Source organism: Athene noctua, chromosome 23, assembly GCF_965140245.1.
Source record: "Athene noctua chromosome 23, bAthNoc1.hap1.1, whole genome shotgun sequence".
Taxonomy (NCBI): Eukaryota; Metazoa; Chordata; class Aves; order Strigiformes; family Strigidae; genus Athene; species Athene noctua.
Window position 1 is genome coordinate 4,227,718 of NC_134059.1, and position 23,182 is coordinate 4,250,899.

At 59.3% G+C, this 23,182-nt stretch overlaps 3 protein-coding genes across 3 annotated transcripts in view; 2 read left to right on the forward strand and 1 right to left on the reverse strand.

Annotated features, from left to right (window-relative positions):
• Nucleotides 1-533: 533 nt before the first annotated feature.
• On the reverse strand, nt 534-6,406 carry LHFPL5 (LHFPL tetraspan subfamily member 5). Its single transcript, XM_074925439.1, has 4 exons — nt 4,207-6,406; nt 1,532-1,768; nt 1,310-1,342; nt 534-1,047 (listed from the first exon to the last, which is right to left on the reverse strand). The coding sequence occupies exons 1-3, from the start codon at nt 4,616-4,618 to the stop codon at nt 1,326-1,328; spliced, it is 666 nt and encodes a 221-aa protein (XP_074781540.1). The 5' UTR covers nt 4,619-6,406; the 3' UTR covers nt 534-1,047; nt 1,310-1,325.
• Nucleotides 6,407-6,759: 353 nt separating this feature from the next.
• CLPS (colipase) lies at nt 6,760-8,069 on the forward strand. Its single transcript, XM_074925440.1, has 3 exons — nt 6,760-6,861; nt 7,445-7,567; nt 7,652-8,069. Exons 1-3 carry the CDS (start codon nt 6,766-6,768, stop codon nt 7,787-7,789), a joined length of 357 nt encoding a protein of 118 aa, XP_074781541.1. The 5' UTR covers nt 6,760-6,765; the 3' UTR covers nt 7,790-8,069.
• A 9,559-nt stretch (nt 8,070-17,628) lies between these two features.
• FKBP5 (FKBP prolyl isomerase 5) overlaps nt 17,629-23,182 on the forward strand; it is a 26,543-nt gene continuing 20,989 nt past the window's right edge. The window contains exon 1 of the mRNA XM_074925271.1: nt 17,629-17,730. The gene's annotated coding sequence lies outside the window, so the exon portion shown is untranslated. The remainder of the gene's footprint in view (nt 17,731-23,182) is intronic.

Consider the following 23,182-nt stretch of genomic DNA (forward strand, 5'->3'; position numbering starts at 1 on the left):
TTCTGAGCTAGTGGCCCGTTGATTGAATTTTCTTGGCTAGTGAGCACTTAGTTTTGATTCCCAGAATGAGATGCAGAGAGATGGTGTAGATGAACATTTTGTGGCTAGTAATTGTGATTTCTTTTAAAAGGGCTCAATAGCAGAACAACTGCTGGAATTTTTCCATTCTAAAATATGTTTTTCTCCCAAGTCTCTGCTGTCTTCCCTAGCTAAGAGTCTTAAAACCTTCCCAAACACTTTTTTTTTAGAGGGAGGCATAAAGCTGGAGGGTCCTTGTTAGAGCTGAATTCAGTTGAGAATTGCAGTAGAGCTGCAAGAACCAACAAATTACAGCAAGTAGAAATGAAAGTCATCGTGCAGGCTAATTTTGGGTTCTGACCAGGTAAGAGCTGGACAGGGCGATGTGCTGCTTCATCTTCTGCAGAAGTGGGCTGGGCCGAAGGCTGCGGCAGGTGGGTGTTGGATGTGGTGGGAAATGATGGCTAAAAGGGAAGAATCGGGTGGTACAGCCAGTTGATGCTGACTGGCACCATCTGCTGCAGTTCACAGGTATTGTTACAAGCTGCCTGCACCCAGTGGATTATGTGGTTTTTTCCTCAGAAAAGTGCCCTTTTTAAGCAGTCACGCTTGATTATTGTTGTCCAGAGTGGGAAGCTGGTTTATGGCTTTGCTAGGAGTTTGCTGTGTCGTATTTTTCAAGGACAACCTGGGACATGGCAGAGGGGTTTCCCTGGCTGCAAGGAGACGAGCACAAAATCCAAAACACTTTTTAAATTCAGAAGTCATTTTCTTGAAAGAAGGTGTACAAACCCCCAGAAGAAGCAAATCTCCATCCCTCCCCCTTTTCCCCAGGTTTGCTGATGGACTCAAAAAAACCCCAAAACCTGTGTCCAGTTTGTGGGCTCTTCCCACCAAATACACTCCACGAGAGCTGTGAGCTGATAGTGGCCCCGTAAGTGAAAAGAACAGTTGTAGAAAATCCACAGAAAGCTTCTGGAAAAGTCACTTTAAAGAAAAGGGCTGATGGAAGAAGAGTTCTAGGTGTCCCTGGGAACAGAAAGAACAGGTCAGCTCTTGCCAAATAGTGTATGACTTCAAATTTTAAGCTTTTTTTGTCATTTCTCAAGGATTTATGTTTTCTTGGTTTGAACAGGCAAAGCAAAGACTATTTCCCGTTTAACCACAAATAAAACCAATGTAACCAGAGCACCAAAATTATACAGCTGTCAATCCTCTAGTACTCAAAACACAAGAGCAACATTCTGTATGCTGGGAAAAAAGATAAAAAATCGCTGTGGGCATCACTTACGTGGTGGTCAACTCTGTCAGTCATTTTCCTCTTCTGCAAAACAAAAGATAATTAGGGTGTTAATGGGGTGTAGGAATAACAAAGGTGCAGGTGTGTTTTCACCTGCAGTGTGATGACTACCACAGCTCTTCTCCCACCGGAGCAACCCACCAGCGAGGGCTGAGGTGTGGAAACGCTCCACAGCAGGACTGGGGCTCGGAGCTCAGCCCCAGCTGCCTTTACCTTTATCTTCCACTTTAAAATCGGATGGGAGGAGGTTGTCCTGCCGGTTCCCCAACACGAAGGCCAGGAAGGAGAGTATGAGGGCGTCGAGGATGCCGATGATGCAGAGGATGTACGCCCAGCGCACGGTGCAGGCGCCCAGCGTGTATTTGTCTGTCTTGTCCCCACACATGCGCTTCACCTCGCTCGAGTCCCAGCCGTCGGGGTAGATCAGGCACCCGATCATCAGCCCGGTAGCTGTGGGGAGAGGGGGATGTTACAGCCACCTCCTGAGCCGCTCCTGCACCGTGTGGGGGGGCGCAGCGCGGCTGTATCCTGCCACAAACACAATGCTACAACCATAAAATGCTACAGCCTGGCTAACTAGGCTTAAAAGTGCCCTGCGGTTGCCCATCCCGCGTGGGTTCTGCTTCTGTCGTGCTGCTGCAGCTGGGGAGGAGCAGGACAGGGCACGCTGCTCCCCATCAAGGCCGCGCTGCAGCAGCATCTCCCATCGCTGCGTTGCCCAGGCAACATCTCTCTCCTGCCTCCACACACGTCCCTGGCTGCGTCGCTCCAAAGAAATATTTTCTCAGAACAAAACCAGGATGGATTTAGTCTGTGAAGGTGAAGAACCTTGTTATTGCCTTGCACATAGCTGGATTTCAGCTTACGCTTCGCTAAGGTAGAACTGCCGTCAGCAGCAGCTTTGCAGGCAGATTAATTCTGCTTGTTCAGCTGCCGTGGTTCCAGCCCGGCCCTGAGCCACCGGCTGGTCCTGTGGCTGCTCTCATCGCCCGACCCCGGCGCACACACGACCTCAGCGGCCGCTCCAGCCCGGCCACGGGGCCCCTCGGCACGTCACCCTTGGGGCTTTGCCCTGGGAGTTGCAATAAATCCGGCGTGAGCTGCTGAAGGGCTGTCTTCTGCCAAGCGGCTCGTGTCCCAAAATTTCAGAAGTGCTTTTTTTTCTTCCCCCATGTGCTCAGAGAAATTGTATTTGCTGGATACGAGTGACTGGGTTCAGCAGGGAGAAGAGCCGAGCTCATCTGCAGGGCTTTGGGATGTGATTAATGGAGGTTCTTCGCATCCTCCACTGTTACCTTGGTGTAGAGCCGGGAAGTAACTGGTCCTTTATATCTTTTTGTGCGGGTGTGAGGATGTCCTGGGCTCCTCATGCCAGAAACAACCTCAGGGTAGGAGCTCTGGGTGAGCAGCCATTTATCCCTGCCCCCCGTGGACATCTCCAGCCCCCTGCAGCAGCGAGATGCTCCCTGCCCTGTACTGGTGCCTTTTCTCTGTCACTGGGTGCTCAGTAATCCAGTTTTGGGGTGATTCCCTCACCCTTTGCCGATGGTTTTTTCCCTTGGTTTGGGGACAGGAGAGTGGCAAGGCCAGCGGGCAGCTTCCAAGGTCTGCAGAGAACGTTTATCTTCATTAAGAAGCAGCTGGTTTCTCCTGTATTTAATTACTCTTCCCTGTAGCTAACAGAGAGGAGGGGCACAGAGAAAGGGGGGAAGCTAGAAAGCAATCGATTCTCCTGTGAAAATGCACCCTGGGTGTGGAGCAAAGGCCGGAAAGTGGATCCTCTCGTTGCAAGCCCTCTTTCTAGAATAACTCCCAGAAATGCAGCAGCACCTGCATTGCCCGGTGGTGGCTCAAAAGCTCCCAAGAGCCCGTCTGGGGCAGAAAAACTGGGCTGTTGGGGATGATTCGGGCTCATCTGCGCAGCCAGAGCTGCCTGCACTAGGTTTCTCTCCGCCACCCAGCACAAAAATGTACACAAAAGCCCCAAATACAACAGCAAAGCCTTTCCCTGCTCCAGCTCCCTGGGAGGCTGAGCTGTCCCAAGCCTCTTATCTAAATCTTGGCTTGAGCTCACTTCTTTAGCCAGGAACTGGAGCAACCCCGATGCCACGACCGTCCTGTGGGGTGTCAGCTGGGGTGTCCCTGCGTGGGGGCACCCAGGGAGGGTGGGAGCTGCAGCCAGTCCCAGCATGAATGATTCAGGAGCAGCAAAGGGCTGGGTTGGGTTTCAGCAGGGCTGCGAAGGCAGGAGCTGGGTTACCGCGTGTCTTGGGTGTCTCGCTGCGTTGGGGGAGGGATGGGGAGGGCCGGAGATCTGCAGGAAAATGTGGGTGATGGTACTAAGTCTTACAGTCAGTCCCCTCCTCCTGTTCCACCTCCCCACTACATCATCCCCTGAGCTCAGGGAGTTACCAAAATAACACAGCAAATGTTATCACCATCTCCTTGCTTAGTTCCCACAGGATCCCCAAGGCAGCAGGGAGCCCCCCAGCACTTGTGGCTCTCAGACTGATGCTCTGAAGCCACGACCCCGCTGCACCCTGGGGCTGAGCAGAAGCGACGGCACTGGGTGACGGCCAGAGGAACAACCCCCCCACACCCCCAGGTAAGCAGGGACGGGCCGTGGCTGGACTGTTGGTGCTACTTGGTTTTGCAGCGGCAGCAGCACACGGTGGGGGGAGCGCTGCCCACATGCATCGAGTTTGCTGGGTCTCAGCTGCTCTGACAGGCTTTATGTGCTGCAAACTCCCTGCTGGTAACCAGAAAGGGGGAGCAAATGGGGCATAGAGGTTATGCTGGTGTCTAGTCCCCCCCAGCAAAGTCGAGGTGGGGGCAGAAAGGGAAAAGCAGCTCTGGCCCCCCCATGCATCACCCCCCACCCCACTCACCTGCCGCCAGCTGCATCCAGGCACAGACTTTATAGACGGTGGCAGCGTTGCAGAAGAAGAAGAGGCTGAAGCAGAGGATGGAGCCGATGATGAGGAAGGTGGAGATGCCTACGAAGAACATGGCCGTTTTGAAGGCGCTGGAGGGGATGGTGCCGAAGTCCAGGGGGCTGCCCTTGCAGATGAGCTCGCCTGTGAGCGCGTTGCCGATGCAGTAGGAGAAGAGGCCGAAGTAACCGGCCTGCGGCGTGTCGATGCTGTCGCCGATCCAGTACGGCTGGATGAAGGTCACGACCATCAGGATGGAGAAGCAGAGGGTGAAGAGGGCCCAGAGCACCCCCATGGCCCGCGCGTTCCGCACATAGTTGGTGTGGTAGATCCGTGCCGCCTCCTGCGCCGGCAGCAGCTTGGGCATGGCGGGGCTACCGGTACGGCTACCGGTACGGCTACCGGCACGGCTACCGGCACGGCCACCGGCACGGCCACCGGTACGGCCACTGGTACGGCTACCGGCACGGCTACCGGCACGGCTACCGGTACGGCCACCGGTACGGCCACCGGCACGGCCACCGGTACGGCTACCGGCACCGCCGCTGCCCCGCCCCGCCCCGGCCCAGAGCGGCGGCGGCTGGACCGCCCCGGGGGGCGGCGGCGCGACCCCCCCGCCCCGAGCTGGGGTGGGCTCGGGAGGAGCCGGGCGGGAGCGGCTCGGGACGGGACCCCGGGATGAGCCCGGGTGTCCCTGGGATGTGCCTTTAGGATGAGCCCTTAGGATGGGTCCTGCAACCCCCGGGATGCGCCCCTAGGGTGTGCCCTGTGTCCCCGCGATGTGCCCCGGACCCCGGCGATGAGCCCCGGACCCCCGGGATGTGCCTTGTGCCCTCGGGATGAGCCCCGGACCCCCGGGATGTACCCTGTGTCCTTGGTATGAGCCCCGGACCCCCCGAGATGTGCCCCTGGCATGAGCCTCGAACACCCGGGATGTGCCCTGTGCCCCTGGGATGAGCCCTGGACCCCCGGGATGTGCCCGGAGGGTGTGCCCCATATCCCTGGGATGCTCCCTCGGGATGTGCCCTCGGCCTGTGGGATGAGCCCTCTATGTCCCCACCGTGCACCCCAGGGTCCCCCCGGGATGTGTCCTGGGCCCTCTCGGGGTGCACCCTGTGCACCACTGTGCCCCCATAATATGCTGTGTGCCCAGGATGGGTCGTGCACCCCCAGGATGTGTCCCAGGGTGTGTGTTGGGGTGCCCCAAGTGTGTGCCCCAGGGGCTGTACCATGACCCCCAGGATCCCCCTGGGGTGTGTGTGTGCCTCGGGATGTCCCCCAAGTGCTTCACCCCCCCACCTGCTCCTCCCTGCCCTCCCAGCTGATGTCACCAGGGTCTTCCCCCACTGGAGGGGGGTCTGTGGGGTGCTGCATTGGGGTGGGGAGCTGCAGGCCCCTGGTTCCTCCCCCCCCCATCACCTCCAGGGCTGGCAGGGGCTGCAGGCAGGGAGGGGACTGTCCCCGCAGCCCTGCTGCAGAGAGGGAAATGGCTCATCCCGCTACCAGGACACCCCGGGGGGGGCAGCCAGCACCTGCCTGGCCCCCATGTCCTGCTGCCAGGGGAGCACGGGCAGCCCCGGAGCCTGCCCTGATGGGCTCTGGGCACGCACGGCCACCTTGGGACCTTTCTCCAGGAGCCACATCTGCCCTCCCCTCGTCCTGAGGGACCGCAGGGGCTCAGCTCCCACCGCGGGGCCTGGGCGCCATGTGCCAGCGTGACGGTCACCCAGCGCCAGCCTCAGAGTCACCCCCGCGGCCACCAAAGGCCGAGGCTGCCCGGGCGTTAATCATTGCCGAGAGCAGCCGGGCCAAGGCAGGCGCGAAAAGCTGTGCCGTTCCCAGGGCTGTTTTCCTTTCATCAACCACGTCCCCCAAGCACTGAAACACAGAGCAAATATCTGGCAGGGCATGGGGCAGTGGTGGCCCGTGGGATGGGGACATCGGTGGGCTCCGGAGCACCGAGCGAGGCCGGCAGGATGCTGGTAGGGGGGTGGGCTTGCTCCTGCCACGCTTTGGTCTTCCTCAAGCGTGTTTCTTGGCATCTGTGATCATAACGTTCAAGTGATGGAGGATCTGGGGTGGGCGCTTTCCTACGGAGCAGAGCTGCCGTGGCGCCGGCTCTCCATCTGCCCATGAACCCCTCAGCAGCACCCAACAAGGAGGGTCTCGGAGAGCCCCAGCTCCACGGCTCCCTACAGCCAGGGTGGAGGAAAGGAGGAGGGAGGACTGGAAACCCGCCGGGGGAAGCGTGGCAGTGCCGTTCCTTCGCGTTCGCTTTGGCCAAAGGAGCTGCCAAAGGGCAGGTCAGCATCGCCGGTGCGGGACGGTCACCTGGGGACAGGCAAGACGTCCCCGTGGTGGCACCACCTGGCAGAGTGGGCATCGCTGCTTCCCGTCGCGGCGCTGCCCCAATGCCACGAGTTGGGGTGTGATAGGAGCAGCCGCATCAGCTGATGGAGGTGTTGGCTATAAAGCGCCTGCCGGCCCCGTGGCGGAGGCACGAGCGAGCCCACCATGGCCAGCGTGCTGCCCCCCTGCCTGCTCCTGGCCCTGCTGCTCCTGGCCCCGGCCCTGCCTGCGCCGCACGAGCGAGGGCTCATCTTCAACTTGGTAAGAGGGACACTAATGCCATCCTTGCCACAGCTGGGGGATGCTCTGAGGGCTGCACTGGGGGGGTTGGACGGCTCTGTGGTGCTTTAGTCGCTGGCAGCAGCTACGTGGGGAAGCCCCGGGGTGATGGCTGCAGCCACTGAGAGAAAAATTCATTGTGGCTGGGGAAACTGAGGCAGGTGGAGATGGTGTGCTGGGTTTTTCTGGGTTGTGGGGGATCTCAGAGCCTGGGAAAGCAGCTGTGTAAAGGGACAGAGAAGCTGCAAGTGGATGGGATTGACGCTCTCGGCTTCCTGCGCCAGTGAGAACCCTCTCCCTGGGGGGCTCGCAGGGAATGGCGAGGGGGGTCATTTTCCCTGGGGTGTCTCAGCCCCGTTCCCATGAGCCAGGCAGAAAACAGCTCCTCAGCGGGTGGTATTTTGGGTCAGACCGAGGAAAAGCTGCAGGGCTGGAGGCTCAGGCATGCTGAGGCAGAGCTGGTGTGCGATACCCACCCAAAACCCCCAGGCCCCCCAGGGAGGGGGGGGGGTTAAGGTGAGGGACAGAGAGGGACGTGGTGCTCAGGCCCTGCCTCGTGGTGCAGGACACGGGGGAGCTGTGTCTGCAGAGCGCCCAGTGCAAGAGCGGCTGCTGCCACCGCGGCAGCGGCCTGAGCCTGGCCCGGTGCGCGCCCAAGGCTGCCGAGTTCCAGGCGTGTTCCCCAAAGGTACGTGCTCCTCTGCTCCCGGAGGGGGGGGGACAGGGATGGGGGCCCGTCCCCCGTGCTGCACTGCGCCTTGGTTCCCCGTAGAGCATCTATGGGGTCTACTACAAGTGCCCCTGCGAGAGCGGCTTGACCTGCGACGCCGATAAAACCATCGTGGGCTCCATCACCAACAGCGACTTCGGCATCTGCCAAGACCCCCGGAGCTCCAACGGGTCGCGGTGAAGGAAGAGACCTCCCGGTCCCCCCCCATGCTGCCTCTGCCACCCTGCCTTTCCCCTTCCCCAGGGATGCTCGGACCTGCCCTCACTGCCCCGGCTTGGTGGGGGTGGGTTGAGTAAAGAGCATCTTCTGCCGAGCTGCAAGCCGGCGTTTTCACTCGACGCGTCCCTCTGGCCCAGGACGGGGGCAGCAGGGCCAGAAGGTCCTGGGAAAACCCGCAGGGACACGATGGCTTTACCTGTACGTGCACATCGTACGGAATTGTGTGACAATCTGGGCCAGCAGTGAGCCATGGGGGGAGCTCGGGGGAGCATTAGCAAAGGGGATGCAGGGGAGTGGAAGAAGCGCTGGGATCTGAGGGGGCCACTCGGGTTGTGCCGGACTCAGTTTATTCGCAGCTGCTCTGGTTGGAAATGTCCCCTAGAACAGGTTTGTCACCGGAGAAAAGGGACTTGGAGACGGTGTCGAAGCTGGGGGGGCTCGGGGTGCTCAGTGGTTGTCTCTGCCTCCGCCGTCCCACACCAGGGGCTCTGGGCAACCCTGCACCTCCTCCTCAGGGCGAGCAGACGTGGCCAGAAGGCGGTGGGCCGGTGCAAGTCCTCCCCAGACAGAAGGGTGTGAGGGCAGCAGTTGTGCGCCCCATGGGGGCCCCTCCTGCAGCACCCCCACTACCGTCTCGCAGAGAAGCTTCTCCGCCTGCGAGATGTGCAGGAGCTCTGGGAATTCGGGATGAACCCGGGGCGAGGAGATGCTGGGAGCAGCCCCGGCTGGCAGCGAGATGGCAAATCCCCTTAACTCTGCCCCTGCGGAGCTGTGCCCTGGGCAGGGGGGGCTGGAGATGGGGGGTGGTGATGATGCGCAGCTCAGACCCAGCAGTTGGGGCATGAGGAGGGGGCACAGATGTGCTGTGAGGGGGGTGAGGAAGAGGAGGCGCCCACCTGGGGGGCAACAGGAGGTGAGGGGGTCACAGGAGGGGGCTTCTCTGGTGTCACCTTCACCCCGTGGGTTTCTGTCCCCTGGGGCAGAACGAGCACTGGGCGCTGTGCTCCCCATCGCCCCGAGGAGCCGGACACCCCACAGGGGCTCTGCACCAGGTGGGGGGGCTGGGGGGGGCGGGGGCCATAGCGGGCAGCTGAGGATGTCCTGCAGGAAACTTTCTTTCCAGGACAGGGGTGACCAGCAGCTGGAGCAGCTGCACCTACAGAAACACCAGGGACAGGGCTGGGAGGGTGGCACAGCGGGGGGGGGGGGCCAGTGTGGCAGGGGATGACATGGGGGGCAGCTGGGGACAGGGCAGGGCGTGTTCCAGGGACCTGCTGGCCCTTTCCAGCCTGGCTCGGCAGAGCTGCAAGAGGGGGAAACGCTGATCTGGGGTTTAGTTTTAAACGCGTCCTTTGGGGGTCTTGGTCTCGTTGTGGTGGTCCTGGCAGGAGGCCACCGGGTCCGTGTCTTCCTGGGTGCAGGATGAGGCCTGGAGGAAGGGGGAGATGGTGGGGATGGGGATGGGGACAGCAGCCCCTCCTGCGGCAGACTGGCACCTCTGGGGCAGAGCCAGGGGACAGGGGACACGGGGGTTCTCCCTGGCCCTCGCCATCTGCGTGGGGTCCTCACACCACCCCGGGGAGACTGGCATCACCCAGGACACATATTGGGGATACTGGGAGCCCTGCCTGCCCGGGGCCAGCCCCGCCTGGGGCTTTGCATCCTTGGCACGGGCAGGATGTGGCCAGCGCCCGGGGCTCCGGCCGAGCCAGGACCAGCAGAGGGCAGCCGCAGCGTGCCCACGGCCCGGGACCCCCCACCCTGGGGACCCCCCCTCCAGCCTAGCAGGGATCCCCCCAACCCCAGGGGCAGCTCAGAGCCTCAGGGGGCCCTGAAATGCACCCAGCCCCGCAGCCCTGACACCCCTTGAGCCCTGTTTTGGGGGGTCACCCCCTCTCTGGAGGAAGGGGGACATGGGGGGCAGGGGGGAGCAGCAGCCTGGGTCAACTCCTGGTGTGTAAGGTGGGGATTTTGGGGTGTCCCCATTTTGGGGGTGTCTCTATGTTAGCTGGAGGAGGATGGGGGCACTGGAGAGGTGAGAAGGAGGCGGCTGTGCTGGTGGGGGACACATGCATGAACGGGGGGGGGGGTGTGTCCCCCCCCCATCTCGGCCCTATATTTACTGGTGAAGCGGCGGCTTTATTTTGGCAGCTCTCGGCTGGTAAATATTGGCTTAAACCGAAAACCAGACGCCTGACTCACGGCGTCTTAACAAACACAGGAAGGGGCCCCTGGCGCGTGTGGGGTGCTGCCAGCCCCGGGGACGGGGGGGGCCCTACACCAGGGTGGGGGCACCCTGAGCTGGGGTTTGGGGGGGGTGGGTATGAACAGGGCAAGCTTTGTGCTGGTACATTTTGCTGCAGTGAGGTCCCCGGTGAGGGAGGAGGGGGTAGGGGGTGGCACCCTCCCCATGTTGGCATCCCCCCACTTTGGAGATGGGGGGGGCACCGCGGGATTGCGCCCCCCCCCCCCTCCAGCTGGGGACCTCACTTCACCCTGGGTGATGGAGGGGTGCAGGCATTGGGGTGCCCCTTTCTTTCGCCCAAGAGGGTCCCCCCCCTCACGGCTAAAAAGCAACGAGGAGGAGTATGAGGCCAAAGAGGCTTTGCGGGGCGGGGGGGGGGGGGGGGGGGAACACGACACACCCAACCCCCCCGCCCCAGCCTCACCCCATCACCACGTTTACACTCCCCCTTTACACCCCAATCCTCACCTGCTCACTCATGGGGGGCCCCCAGTGTCCCCCCCTTACACCGGGGAGGGGGGGGGGGCTGGAGGATTTGTCTCCCCCCCCCGCCGCCCCCCCCCGCCCGGGCTGTTTTTACCAGGAGGGTACAGGATGTTCTCGCACAGCCGCGCTCCCTCTCCCCAACCTCCCTCCTCCCTCTCTCTTCCCCCCCCCTTTCCGCCAGCCCTCGGCCTTCACCTCTTCTCCTCCGCGCTGCTTTAACCCTTTTTTTCGCAAAACGCTGCCTTTTGGTCTTCTTGGCATTAATTTCTTTTTTCTTTTTTTATTGCTGCAAAGATGCGGTCGTAGCTCCTTCCCTGCCCATCCCTGCACCCCCAGTTCACCATGCGCCCCCCACCCTGAGCCATCACAACCTGTGGCTGCAGGGGGGTCTCCAGTGAGGTGCCCACCCAATGCCCATCCTTGCAGACACCCCCCCCCAGCACAGACACACCCCCCCTCCTGCAAACGGGGAGCACCCTCCCGGCCCTGCTAAAAACCCCAAGAAAAAGGGGGTCTGGAGCAGGGGGGTTTGCTCCTGCAGCCTTTTCCCCCGTGGGCAGGGGGGCTGCCAGCCCTGGGAGGGGGGAAATGCTTCTGGGTGGGGGGGGCTGAGCTGCTGCCAGCCCCCACAGAGGAGCCTGGGCAGATGTCAGCCCTGTAGCACCCACCTTAGGGCAGTGATCTGGGGGGGGCACAGCCTGATCCCTCCCCCCCCAGTTTGCTGCAGACTGGTGTCATGCAGGGGCCTGATCCTGCGGCAGGGTCAGGGGGTCTCATGGGGGTTGGAGGGTGCTGGGGGGGGGGGAGCTGTGCTTTGGGGGAGGTTTGTGCTGTGGGAATGGGCCCGAGGACCTGCCTGGAGGCATCTGGGGGTGTCCGGAGGTGTTTGGGGGTGCCCAAGAAGTTTTTAGGGTTGCCCAGAGGCATCTGGAGCTGACCGCTTGCTTTTGGGGCTGGGTTTTATTTTAATTCCCCCCCCCCCCCCCCCGTTTTGGTTGGGGCATGGCAAGGCGATGGTGGGTGCAGCTGGAGGGGGTGGTGGCCCCTCTGGGGGATACCCCCCCTTGGCCAGGGGTGGCTTTTGCCTGGAGGTGGCCACTGCCTTCGCAAGGCAGGAGCCACAGGGGTGAAGCACGTCCCCGCGGGGTGTGGGACACCCCACCCAGCACCAGGGGCTGGGGGAGCCCCAAATCCCTGGGGGAGATGCCCCCAGTCTGCCCTCACCGCCCCGTGCCGGGGTGGGACACCTCGACCTGCGCCCGCAGCAGGTCCGAGCCGTGGGGCACAAGGGGGTGCAGACACCCACCCCCCCACCCCCCACGCACCCAACTGCAGCCCCCAGGGACACGGGGGCCTGATCCTGCCACTCCCGAGTGGGTTTTTCCTCAATCTGGGCCAGGTTTGCACCGCGCTGGGGAGATGGTTTAGGGATAGAGTTGGCATGAAGCTGCCCTTCAGGCTCTCGCTGGAGGAAAAGCAACCTTTCTAGCAAAAAAAAAAAAAAAAAAAAAAAAAAAAAATTCATGAAAAGCTCTGGTTTGCCTCTTCTTGCCAAAACCAATTGTTGAAGCTTTTTCCCAGCCCCCCTGGCTTTGCCTTCGCATGTGATGGAGGGAAAAATATCAGATGCTCTCCTGTTTTTCCGCTCTGATGTTTTTTCCCCGGGGTTGGAAAAGGGGAAGGACCCGGGGGGGGGGGGGCAGGGCCTGGCTCCGGGCAAACCACAGCCCCGGGGACCCCAAAACCCGGGGACCCCTGTCCCACCTCCACCCTCGGGGTTGGCTCGGGCTGGAAGCATGGCCAGGGGTGGGGTCCCCTGAGGATGCTCCCCCAGCCCAGAGCAGCCCAGGGCTGAGGACTGCCCAGCTCGGGGCAGTAGTGGAGGTTACCAGTGGGATGCAGGGGTGGCCCTGGGGGACATCCAGGCCCCCCCATGCACCTCCATGACCCCCTCCTGATGCTTTCTAGCGGGACACAAGTGGAAAAATTCCTCGGGATGAATTATTTGGGCTGCTGGAGGAATTAATTTAGGCAATATGGGGAGGTGGAGAGGGCGAGGAGGGGCTGATGGGCTGGGGGGAGCTTGAGGGTGGGTGCTTTGTGACAGCTGGGTTTGTGGGGGGTGCCCCCCCCTGCTGGGATTCCCCCTTTTTGAGTCCTTTTAGCATTAAATTCCCTGAAATACTGATGGGTTGGGCTGGGGGAGCAGGCCAGCACTGGGGGGGGGGGGGGGGAAATGCAGGGGGGATACCTGGGGGTGGGGGGTGAGGGGATGTTGTGGGGGTGCTAGGGGGGTGCTGGAAGAGGTGTTGGAGGGATGATGGGGGGCGCAGGGGGGGATGTTTGGTGGGGGTTGTGGGGGGATATGGGGGCAATGTAGGGGAGATACGAGGGGGGATGTTGGGGTGGATGGAGGGGGGGATGTTTGGGGGCTTGTTGGGGGGGGGATGGGGGGGATGTTTGGGGGGTTGTTGTGGGGGGGATGGAGGTGGGGATGCAGGGGGACACGTTGGGGGAGATGTCGGGAGGGACGCAGGGGCGATGCAGGGGGGTGTGTGTGGGATTTTGGGGTGGATGCAGAGGGGGGATGTTGGGAGGATGCAGGGGGGGGCACATTGGGGGGATGCTGGGGGGATTCCAGGGGCCATGCTGGGGGGAGGGGGGGTGTTACCGGTGGCCACACCATTCCCCCCAGCCTGCGGGGACCGAGCTGGGGCCCATCCACCCCGCGGGCAGAGTAGGGGGCGGGAGGGGGGCGTCCGGCCCGCGTGGCCGGAGGCAGCGGCCAGCCCCCCCTCTCCCCGCAGGCAGCCCCCCCGCAGGCCCTGCGGAGCGGGTTCTCTCCCACCCACCGCCCCGGGTGCTGAGTCAGGCTGTTCCCGGCGCTCCCGCGGCCGGTACATCGCGTCCCCACGCCGGGCGCCTGGCAGCCCGCCCGCCCGGTGCTGCTCCCGGCAGGGGCAGGGCCCGGCCCCGGCGGCCCCCCCGGGGGCTCCCTGGAGCGGGGCCACGGGGCTGGCGATGCCGCGGCCGGGAGCAAAGCCCCGGGAGCTGCAGGGTGGGATTTTGGAGGTGTGCGGGGGGGGCGGGGGGATGCAGCCATAGCGCTGGCCTCAGTTATGTTTGTGCATGTGTGTGTGTGTGTGTGTGTCCCCCCGGGGCTCCCCAGGCACCCAACAAGCATGAGGGCACCCAGGGTGGGTTTGGGGTGCAGATCCCTCGGGCGGGAGCATCCCGCACGGCACAGCATCCCCGGGGGGGCTGCACCCTCCACCACCCAACACAGGAGAGAGGTACCAGCTCGCACCCCCCCCCCCCCCATTGCCCCTTAACCTGACACCCCCATCCCGACGGGGCAGGCGGGGAGCCCCAGCCGCCCGCAGCCACCCGCCCGCCCCGGCAGAGGCTGGTACAGTTCGTTACGTCCAGACCGGAATGTACTTTGTGTTAGAAGTGGCCCCAGGCCAGGACGGCAAAGCCGGACTTTATTTATCCTCCCCGCTCCGGCCCCGCTGCATCCTGCCCTCACTTGGGCAGGGTGGGATCTCCGGCGGGGCTGGGGGGACCCTGGACCCTGCCTGACACACACACCCCCCCCCACACACACCCCCAACTCATCTCCAGCCAGAGGGTGCAGGGATTGTCCCTGTTTTCTCCAGAGGGAAATAATCTGGGGAAATATTTGTGTCCTTTCAGCGTGTAAAAGCTGTTCCCGGTGTCCGGGGGGGGAGACGGGGACCCGGGGATAGATCCAGCAAAGCCTCTGGCTGGAGGTGCCCCCACTTGCTTGCATGAGGATTTTTTTGGTAACGGGGGCCAGCGTTCGGATCACAACCTGGGAATTTATGGATGGAAATGCATGGGGAAAGGGCCAGCACTGGCCACGCTGGGAGACCCGGAAGCATCAGGTCTGCGATGGAGCACGGCCTGCTCGGGGTGTCCCCCCCCCCCCCCCCCCCCAGGGTCTGGAATATCTCAGCCCATCGGTCAGGAAAAAATTTCATTTCAGGGGCCGTGAGTCCCAGCAAAGCGAGGGGGGGGGCACGGCCGGAGCAGGGCTCACCCTGGGCTGGGTCTGGCCGCTCGCCGTCACGACACCCCACATCCCTCCCGCGGCCTCCTCGGGAGGAAGATTTGGGGGGACAATTTCACACCAAAAGCAGCTTATCGGCTGCTTCACACCCCCTGGGTGCATCTTCACCAAGTAGGTGGTCTTGTCCTGCTGCCCCCCCCTGCCATGTCCCCACCGTCTGTCCCTGCCTCCGGCACAGCTGCCCCCCACCCCCGGCGGGGGGGGACAGGGTGTCCTCCTGTACTCTGCTGCCTGTTGTGCAACACCCGGCTCCAGCCACGCTGCACCCCCTGCGCCGGTGACAAACCTCAGGGGGGTGCGTGTGCCGGGGGGGTGCAGGGCAGTGAGGCCACAGCATCACCAAGCTGCAAAATGCTCCTTTGCTCCCCCCAAAATGGGCAGCGGGCAGGTATCTGGGTACCGGGGGGGCAGGAGGATGGATTTTGTCCCCCCCGGGAGGGTGAGTGGCCCGCGTGGGTCATCAGCTTGGAGCCATCGGTTTGTGCTGTCACACGCGGAAGGAAACCAGGAGAAAACCCATTTCCTCCGCTCTCCAACGTGCTTCAGAGATTCACTGAAGCAGCTTTTAGATGTGAAGCCGAGGCGGAGGGACACTTCTCCCCGTGCTCTCAAGGCAGATTAACGCTGGTTATTTTTAGCAGAAGACAAGGATGAATAAAAATACCCCCTATTTTATTTTAATTTTCTTTTTTTTCTTTTTCAGCAACCACCACTCTCACATCGCCCAAGGCGCTCAGGCGCCCGCACGAGGAAGGACATCACCTGTGAAGGGGGGGGGGGGCTCTGCGTTTCTCTCCCCAGTTCCAGTGGAGGCCAAGGCTTTCCCCCAGACCCCCCGTCCCTTTGGGGCTGGGTGACGGCTGCGCAGTGGGTGCAGGGCTCGGGCAGGACATGTGTGGCCAGCTGGATGGCGAGGAGGAACAAGCAGTGCCCCTGGCAGCCACCCTGAAGCCGCCCTGGATTATTTCTGGAGCAGATTTCCTCCAGGTTGTGTTACAGGGATGGGGGGGACGGGGCAAACCCAGGCATCGGGGTGGTTGGGCATCCCACCACTCAAGAAAGCAGAGTGAGACGGTGCTGGTATCACAGTGACTTGGAAGATGTCTTTAAAAAAAAACCCCACTCTGGTGTATTCTTCCCATGTATTTTGCATTTTTATTTTTCTTTGCAAACAGGTTTACCATTCCTGTGGAGCAAGGAGCCCCCCACTGCTGCCATCGGCCCCATGGAGTTTTTTTAGGGCTTGGGTGTTATCTAAGCGGCCTGCATGAAATTAATATTGGAAATATTGGCTATTGGAAACCCACAATATTTGTTTGGTAAATAGAAATGTAAAGCTCTTGGAGGCTGGGCAGGAGACGTTTAAAATCAAAATGCAAGATTCACCTGGTTTATTTTAGAGAGGGGAAAAATGAAATGCCGTGAAAACAAATCTTTATTTTCTGAAGTGGGCTTTAATGTTAACTCCACGCTTCCAGCGAGTGCCCTCAGTGTCTAAATACAGCCGGGAAAATCAAACATCAGCATCGAAGAGCAGACCTGGGAGCAAGCATCCATCAAAGCAGCACTGGTCTGGGGCGGGGGGGAGTTCTTGGATCAACACAATTGGGGTGCAGGTTGGGAGCAGCAAGCCCCAGCTCCAACACGAGCCTGGGGAAAACGAGCACTTTCTAAAAATATTCTGCGATGCCACATTTTAAATCTGCCCAGTGATTCACGCACACAGCTCCCCCCCGGCATTTTTTGCCCCTCTCGCCCCGGGCGCTGTGATGAGCGGAACGTGCACGAGCAGCGATCGGATGCTTAATTGCAAATGTACGTTATTTCTAATCTCGGGGGTATTTTTTGAGGCAGCTCTTAATAAAAATCTTATCTCCTTTGTACCGAACGGGAACATTTCTGCGTGTCCCAGCAGCCGGCGCGTCCTCCAAACCCGCGCCGCTCTGTCTCCAGCTGTGGGAAACTTTTATTTGCTTGATTATTTCCCTTCACACACCCCCGCCCCCCAGGGGCTTGTGCAGAGTTGGGGTACCCGTGGGGTGTTGCACGGGCCTGGGGCACCTCCGAGGCATTGCACGGGATGGGTTGGTCCTGGGGTGCCCTTGTTGGGGGGTGGGGGGGGATGTGTGCACATGAAGGTGCCTCCCCCCCCCTCCCCTCCTCCCCAGGGTCACTGCTCAGGGCTGGGGGAACCTTGGAGGGCTGCGTGGGGCCGGGGTGTCCTTGGAGCAGTGCAGGGAGCTGATACCCCCCCCTGCGGCATTGTACTGGGCCGAGCACCCCCCCGGGGCATTGCAGGGGGCCCCAGGACATTTCATGAGGCCAGGAGTCCCCCCCCGGGCATCGCAAAGGGCCAAACACCCACCCACCGGGCATTGCATAGGGCCAGGAACCCCCCCGGGGCAGTGCAAGGGGCCGGGACACACCCCCCCCTCGACATTGCAAAGGGCCAACAACCGCTGGGGCAGTGTAAGGGGCAGGGACCCCCCCGGGGCGCTCCAGGGGGCCCCAGGGCATTGCATGGGGCCAGGACCCCTACCCCCCCCACCCCGAGCATTGCAGGGGGCTCCAGGGCATTGCCAGGGGCCGGGACCCCCCCGGGGCATTGCAAAGGGCCAAAAAACCCCCGCTGGGGCATTGTAAAGGGCCGGGACCCCCCCGGGGCATTGCAGGGGACCGAGACACCCCCCCAGGACATTGCACAGGTCTGCCCCCCCCGGAGCATCACCCGGGGCCAAACACCCCCCAGGGCACCACCCGCGGCCAAGCCGTCCTGTCTCCGTGTCCCCCCCCCCCCCCTTCCCCGTTTCCCGCCGCCGCTGCCCCCGGCAAGTGCGCGGGGCGGGGCGGGGCGGGGCGAGCGGGCCCGCCAGGGGCGGGGCGAACGTTCTGATTTGCATATCTCCGCCATTCTAGCCAATGAGAAGGCGTATCGGGCACCGTCTCCGAGACGGGCAGGCGGAGAGGCCAGTGAGACGCGGGCGGGGAGGCGGGGCGCGGCGGCCGGGGAGGCTCGGCCGGCGCGGGTGCGCGGTGCCACTCGGAGCCGGGCGGCGGCGGAGCGCGGGGCGGCGGCAGGTGGGTCCCTGCGAGGGCCGGCGGGGGGGCTCGGGGTGCCCTGCGTGGGGCTGGGGGTGAGCGCTGGCCTGGGGGGGGTTGTGGGGTTCTGTGGGATGGCTGGGGGGGGCTGGGGGGGGAGTGGGGCAGTGTGGGGTTGGGGGGAGGCGTGTGTGGGGCTGATGGGCCCTGCCGGGGGCTCCGGGGGGGGCGTTGGGGTCCTGCCTGGGGCTGGAGAGTCGTGTGGGGAAGGAGATGGTGCCCCCGGCTGTTGCTGTGGGGTGAGGGTAGGGTGGGGGTCCCCACCCCACAGACACTGCCACCCCCCACCCCCCCCAGTGCCGGAGATGTCCGGGGACGGTGAATACAGAGGTGCCCGAGTGTTGCTGGGGACACTGGGATGCACTGGGATGGGGAGCGAGGCGGCATTGGCAGGATGGGGTCGCAGCGGCGGGGGGGTCGGTGTCCCGCCGTTTGTGCCAGCGGGACGGTGCTCGAGGGAGTGGATTTTTCTTTTTCCCACTTTCCCTCATCAAACGAGGCTCCTGTGCCCAGCCGTAACGTTTCCTCTAATGCCACCTACCAGCCATAGGCTGTGTGCATCACGCAGAGTTTCGTTGCCAGTGGCTGTAAGTGGTTTCACGAGGTAAATGTGAATATTTTTGGAAGCTTCTGCTATTTTTCCCTCCTCTCTGGGCACAAAAATCTCTTTCAAAGCCTCAGTTTTTGAAACGCACGTTCAAGTGAGCTTGCTCTTACCGGGAAAGAGTATTTTACACGGTGATGAGCTGTAGGAGCTGGTGGGGGATATCCATCCATCCATCCATCCATCCATCCATCCATCATCGGTGTGTTCCCAGCCAGCAGTTTCCAGCTGAGGCTCCGGTGCTGCAGCCGTGTTTCTGTCCTTTGCTGAGCAAACAGGGCTGCACCGCTGCTGGTGACAAAAAATATTGAAAAATTAAAAGAAGAAAAAGCCAGGAGCTGATACTTTAGGGTTTTAAAGGTAGAGTTTAAATGGTGTCTCTCCATCGTGAGCTGTTAAACTGTTGAGGTGGGTTTGAGACGTCACTGGGGCATCGAATTCAAAGTTCAAAAAGTAAAGTTGAAAGCACAAATCACTCCTTCCTTGAAAATGTGAGGAAGCTGCATCCCTGCTGCGTCCCTCCTGCCTCCTTCCCTGACCCGCAAAGGGCTTGGGGGAAGAAAATAATTAAATCTGTCAGTCAGAGCCTGTATCTGACTTTTGAGGGTTGTTTTCCCAGGGATGTGGTGGGTTTGGGTCTGGCAGTGACGCTGCGATTTGGAGATTTTATTTCCAACCTGGTACCTTAGAAATGGGACAAAACTGCTGGAGGATTCACACACAGAGAAATGCTGCTGAAGCTGAGGGTTACCTGGCAGCGTGGGGCTGAGCAGGAGTAACTTTCCAGTGGTGCTGAGAGTTTTGAAGCCCAAAGGTGGGATGCTGGGGTCCTCAGGGGGGTGCTGGTCCTTGGCCCCACAGTGTGATGGGTGATGGCAGCAATCTGTGTGACGGAGGAAGGTGGAGGTGTGGTGTGGGGGGGTGCTGGAGGAGAAAGGGGTGGCCAGGGGCATCTCAGGGGGTTTGGGGTGATGAAGCAGGTAGGGCTTGTGTTGGAGAAAATGCATGATGGTGTGGGGGAAAAAAAAAAAAAAAAAAAAAAAAGAGGCACATTTCTGGGGAATTGGTGGAGAAGTTATAACTTCTGCTGAAACTTGCTGGGAAGGACGACGGCACATGGCCTCTCGTGTGGTTTTGGGTTTGGGGATTGGAGCAGGACTGGTGCTGGGGGGGTTCAGGGGGAAGGCTGGCCCAGTGCAGGCTGCTCGTGATGCCCATCCTGCCCGGAGCAGAGGTGTCTGCAGGGATGACAGCTTCTACAGTTATTTTTTTTCTTCTTTTTTAATAAAATAAAAGCAAATAATCGTAGCTTCCCAAGGCTGTATTTGCCCAGCACACACTTTAATTATGTTGAGGTCCTTTCCCAGGGATGCTGGAGCATCTCCCTGCTGGGACGAGCCAGAAATTAAGGACGATTCACAAGTAAAAACCAAACTACATTTTCCAGGAGCATCACTGCAGTGTGGTAATTACTGGCTTGCAGAAGGAGAAAGTCAGGTGTAAGGCTCAAGATGCTCAGCACCAAGACCCCCTCTGTCCAGCTGCAGCTCCCTAGGCTGGCTCAGGGTGGGAAATAGTCTGTAAAATATTTGGAGAATAATTAATTCTCAGTTATTTATACTTTTGTACTATTTAATATTTTATATTCTCTCTCAGTTATATATATTTACATAAAGTTCTTACAGCACCTTGAGGGAGCTGTGGAACTCGTACCGATCTCATGCCTATCACAGGGAAATATTAAATTACTGAGTGAGTTTTTTTTAATTTTAATGCTGTATGTTTGTGGGCGTAAAGAAACGGCCGTGAGTGCTCTAATGTACGAATTGTTCATGTAAGTTGTTTGTCATGGAGCTGACGAGCTTTTTCTGTAATTAGTAATTGTGACTGAAACAAGGATTTCTGATTTTGCAAGTGAGTGTATTGGAAAATTAGGAAAATGGTAGTAAAGTAACTGTCAGCAGTGAAGAGGTGGGATGATGAGGGACTGCAATTAAATCGTCTTCTGCCTGTGATGTCCCGTCTTTGTAAATAGTGGTATCGTTCTTAGAAAAATAGCCTCATTAAAAGTATTCCCATCTCAGGTACTCTTTGATTTATATTAAATTTAATCACGTAATTCAACAAAATGAGCAAATAGATGAGGCTCTTTGCTATTTGCAAATAATGGCACCTCTGGGACGTGACCCCTGTCCCGGTGAGGAGCCCTGGCGGGATGTGGGCTCCCTCCCCATCCTCGAGCGATGCACACGTGTGTGTGTGTCTGTGTGCACACGTGTGTTCACATCCACATTTCTCCTTTTTTGGGCTGGTGGGGGTCAGGGTCACCCAGCAGCAGTGCAGGATTGTCCCCAAACTTTCAACTCCTGACACCACCCCCCCCCCCCCCCGTCACTGTGGGACTGAGCCCCCGGCCCCTTGCAGCATCCCCCGGCCGCCGGCCCGGTCCCCCTCCATCGGTTTGGCTGCTCGTGGTGTTTCTTTGTCCTCTCCAAGAAATCCTGATTTGGCACGGGAACAGGCTGGTGTTTCACAACATGCCGGGAATTGCCGTTTGCCCGATATAATTTGGCATTTATAGACCGTTGGTGCACACGTGGCTTCAAAAAAAGGTTTCAGGCGCCGGGTTATTTCTGGGGGTGCAGCGCTGCCGGCGGCAGTGCTGGATGCTGAGTCGGGGTTCCCCTCCCTGGGATTTGGCACTTGGGCTCTCGAGATGCTGCTGAGCCCTCGTGTGCGGGGAAGAAGTGATAAAATACAGCATTTCCCCTGCCAGGGGTTGCTGTGGTTTAGGGTCACCTGGCGGAAGGTTTGTTGGAGAAAGCCCTAAATCTGTTGCAAGCAATGAGATGCTTTTAGAAATTTTTAAAAAATATTAACTAAATCCAAGCTTAATTGTCAAATTTATTCTGGAGAAAAGGCTAAATTAGAATTGGCAAACAAGGCGTTTCTTGTTTATTCCCGTTTTGTATTTATTTTAGTTCCCCCAAGCTGTCTCTTAAAACTGAATTTGCTCGGTGTTGGTGTAGCTGCTGCCAGGAGGATGCTCCGAGCTGCCCGTGGAGCGGTTGAGATTTACTGGGGTGTGCTGTACGGGGAGGGGAACGTCCCATTTAATAACCAGAGGTGGAATATTTCTTTCCAGTGTCCCAAAAAGCCTGGCTGGGTCTGCTCTCCCTGCTTGTTTTGACCAGGGGAGAAGACACGATGAAAGGAGCCTCCTCATTTTCGATGGCAAAAAACCCAGTTAGAGGGTGCCAAGGAGTGGGTAGTGGGATGTCAAGTACTTTCTCACTTTTTAAAGACGGTTTATATAACCTGCTTGGCTGTATTATTTTTTTTTTTTCCCTCCAGTTACATAATCCTAATTTATGAAAGCATTAGGAAATTGCATTCCCCGCTGTTACGTGAGCGTCTGTATAGAATGTCCTCGGAGCTTGTTAGGGTGCTGCTCTCGGCCCCTCTGCCAGCCATCTCCTGAGAAGTTCAGGCAGGTGTGGAACAGCTTTTATACACTTATTATTACTATTTAAAAAAATTTTTTTTTTAAACCATCATCCGAGGCTGTGTCAGCCCCTCCAGGAGCGGGATGGGTGCAGGCTGCAGCCTCTCCCTGCTCATGGAGAGCAGAGGCCTCGCTGCTGGCTCTGGCTTTTCTGTTTTTTTCCAGTATTTTTGGGACATGCCACTTGTGGCAGAGGCTTCTCATGATTTTTGTGGTGGGAGCAGCTGAAATCCTCGCTGAGGCCAGGGACGGCTTTGGGGGCAGGCGGGGTAGGAGTTGCAGAGCATCAAGTGTGTAAAACCCTCGACCGCATCCCATCCCTGACACCTTCTCCCCTTGGACGAGCAACAACCCATAAAGGTTTATGGGTTTTGCTTTCCCTGGTGTACGTTTGTCTTTTGGAATAAAGGAGGGGGAAAAAAATACATTGCTTGGTTGGTTTTTTTTTTTTTCCATTTCACATTAAAACAGAGGGAGTTGTGTCTCTAGGTACCCGCGCTGGAGGGGCTGGACCACAGGCTGCTGCTGAGATGCTCGCAAGAGGGTCAAGGCCAAACAAGCTTTATCCCTGTGATTTATTATTTTGAAGCAACCTGGAAAAAACACCGAGGAAGCATTTCCTTACTGGTGCCTTGCTAGATAACCAGCAAAAGAGCCAGATTATTTTTAATGGGTTTATATAGTAAACTGGAGGTGGGGGGGAAATCCTTTCTGAAAGTCTTTTTCATGTCACTGGTGTGGGTGCGCTCGCCTTGCTCCTGGGGGGGTACAGACAGGCTGAACCCATCTTGCTTTCTGGTGAAATATTTATTCTGGCAAGGAGCAGCGAGCCCGTCCTGCTCGCTTGTTCCTCTCACTGCAGCTGAAACTTGAGGGCAGCCTCTTATTCAACATATTTTTTAAAAACGACAATTAGTTATGACTTGGATCTTAACTCAAACCACTTCAGAAGCTTAAAAATATTAGCTAGGCAAAGTGATTAAGCAAGTGTGACGGGAACACATACCGTTGTATTTCAGTTAGCCACATGCAGTAGTTTCCTTTTCTCCCTTTGTTATTCTCTAAATTGCTTAAAAACCTTCCCTTGCTGCCGGTCTTCTGTTGATCGCACCGAGACCTTCCGCTGCTCAGGAGGCACCGGCGACCGCATCCCTCTCTGGGGTGTCCCCACGCTCGGGGTGATGCTCGGGGCGGGGGGTACCGGGGTCTCCGTGGCAGGAGTTAACCCTGGAGCAGCAACAGACCGTGGATAAAGGAGATGAGAGGGTTTGCTTTGGTCCCCAGTTAGTCTCAGATCACCCTGGGTGCGATAGAGGTTTTTT

Coding starts and splice junctions, on each gene's coding strand:
- LHFPL5 (XM_074925439.1), bottom strand. CDS start 4,618: ATGCCCAAGCTGCTGCCGGCGCAGGAGGCGGCACGGATCTACCACACC. Junction 1,769..4,206: donor CTGGATGCAGCTGGCGGCAG/GTGAGTGGGGTG, acceptor CTCTCCCCACAG/CTACCGGGCTGATGATCGGG.
- CLPS (XM_074925440.1), top strand. CDS start 6,766: ATGGCCAGCGTGCTGCCCCCCTGCCTGCTCCTGGCCCTGCTGCTCCTG. Junction 6,862..7,444: donor GAGGGCTCATCTTCAACTTG/GTAAGAGGGACA, acceptor CTCGTGGTGCAG/GACACGGGGGAGCTGTGTCT. Junction 7,568..7,651: donor TCCAGGCGTGTTCCCCAAAG/GTACGTGCTCCT, acceptor GGTTCCCCGTAG/AGCATCTATGGGGTCTACTA.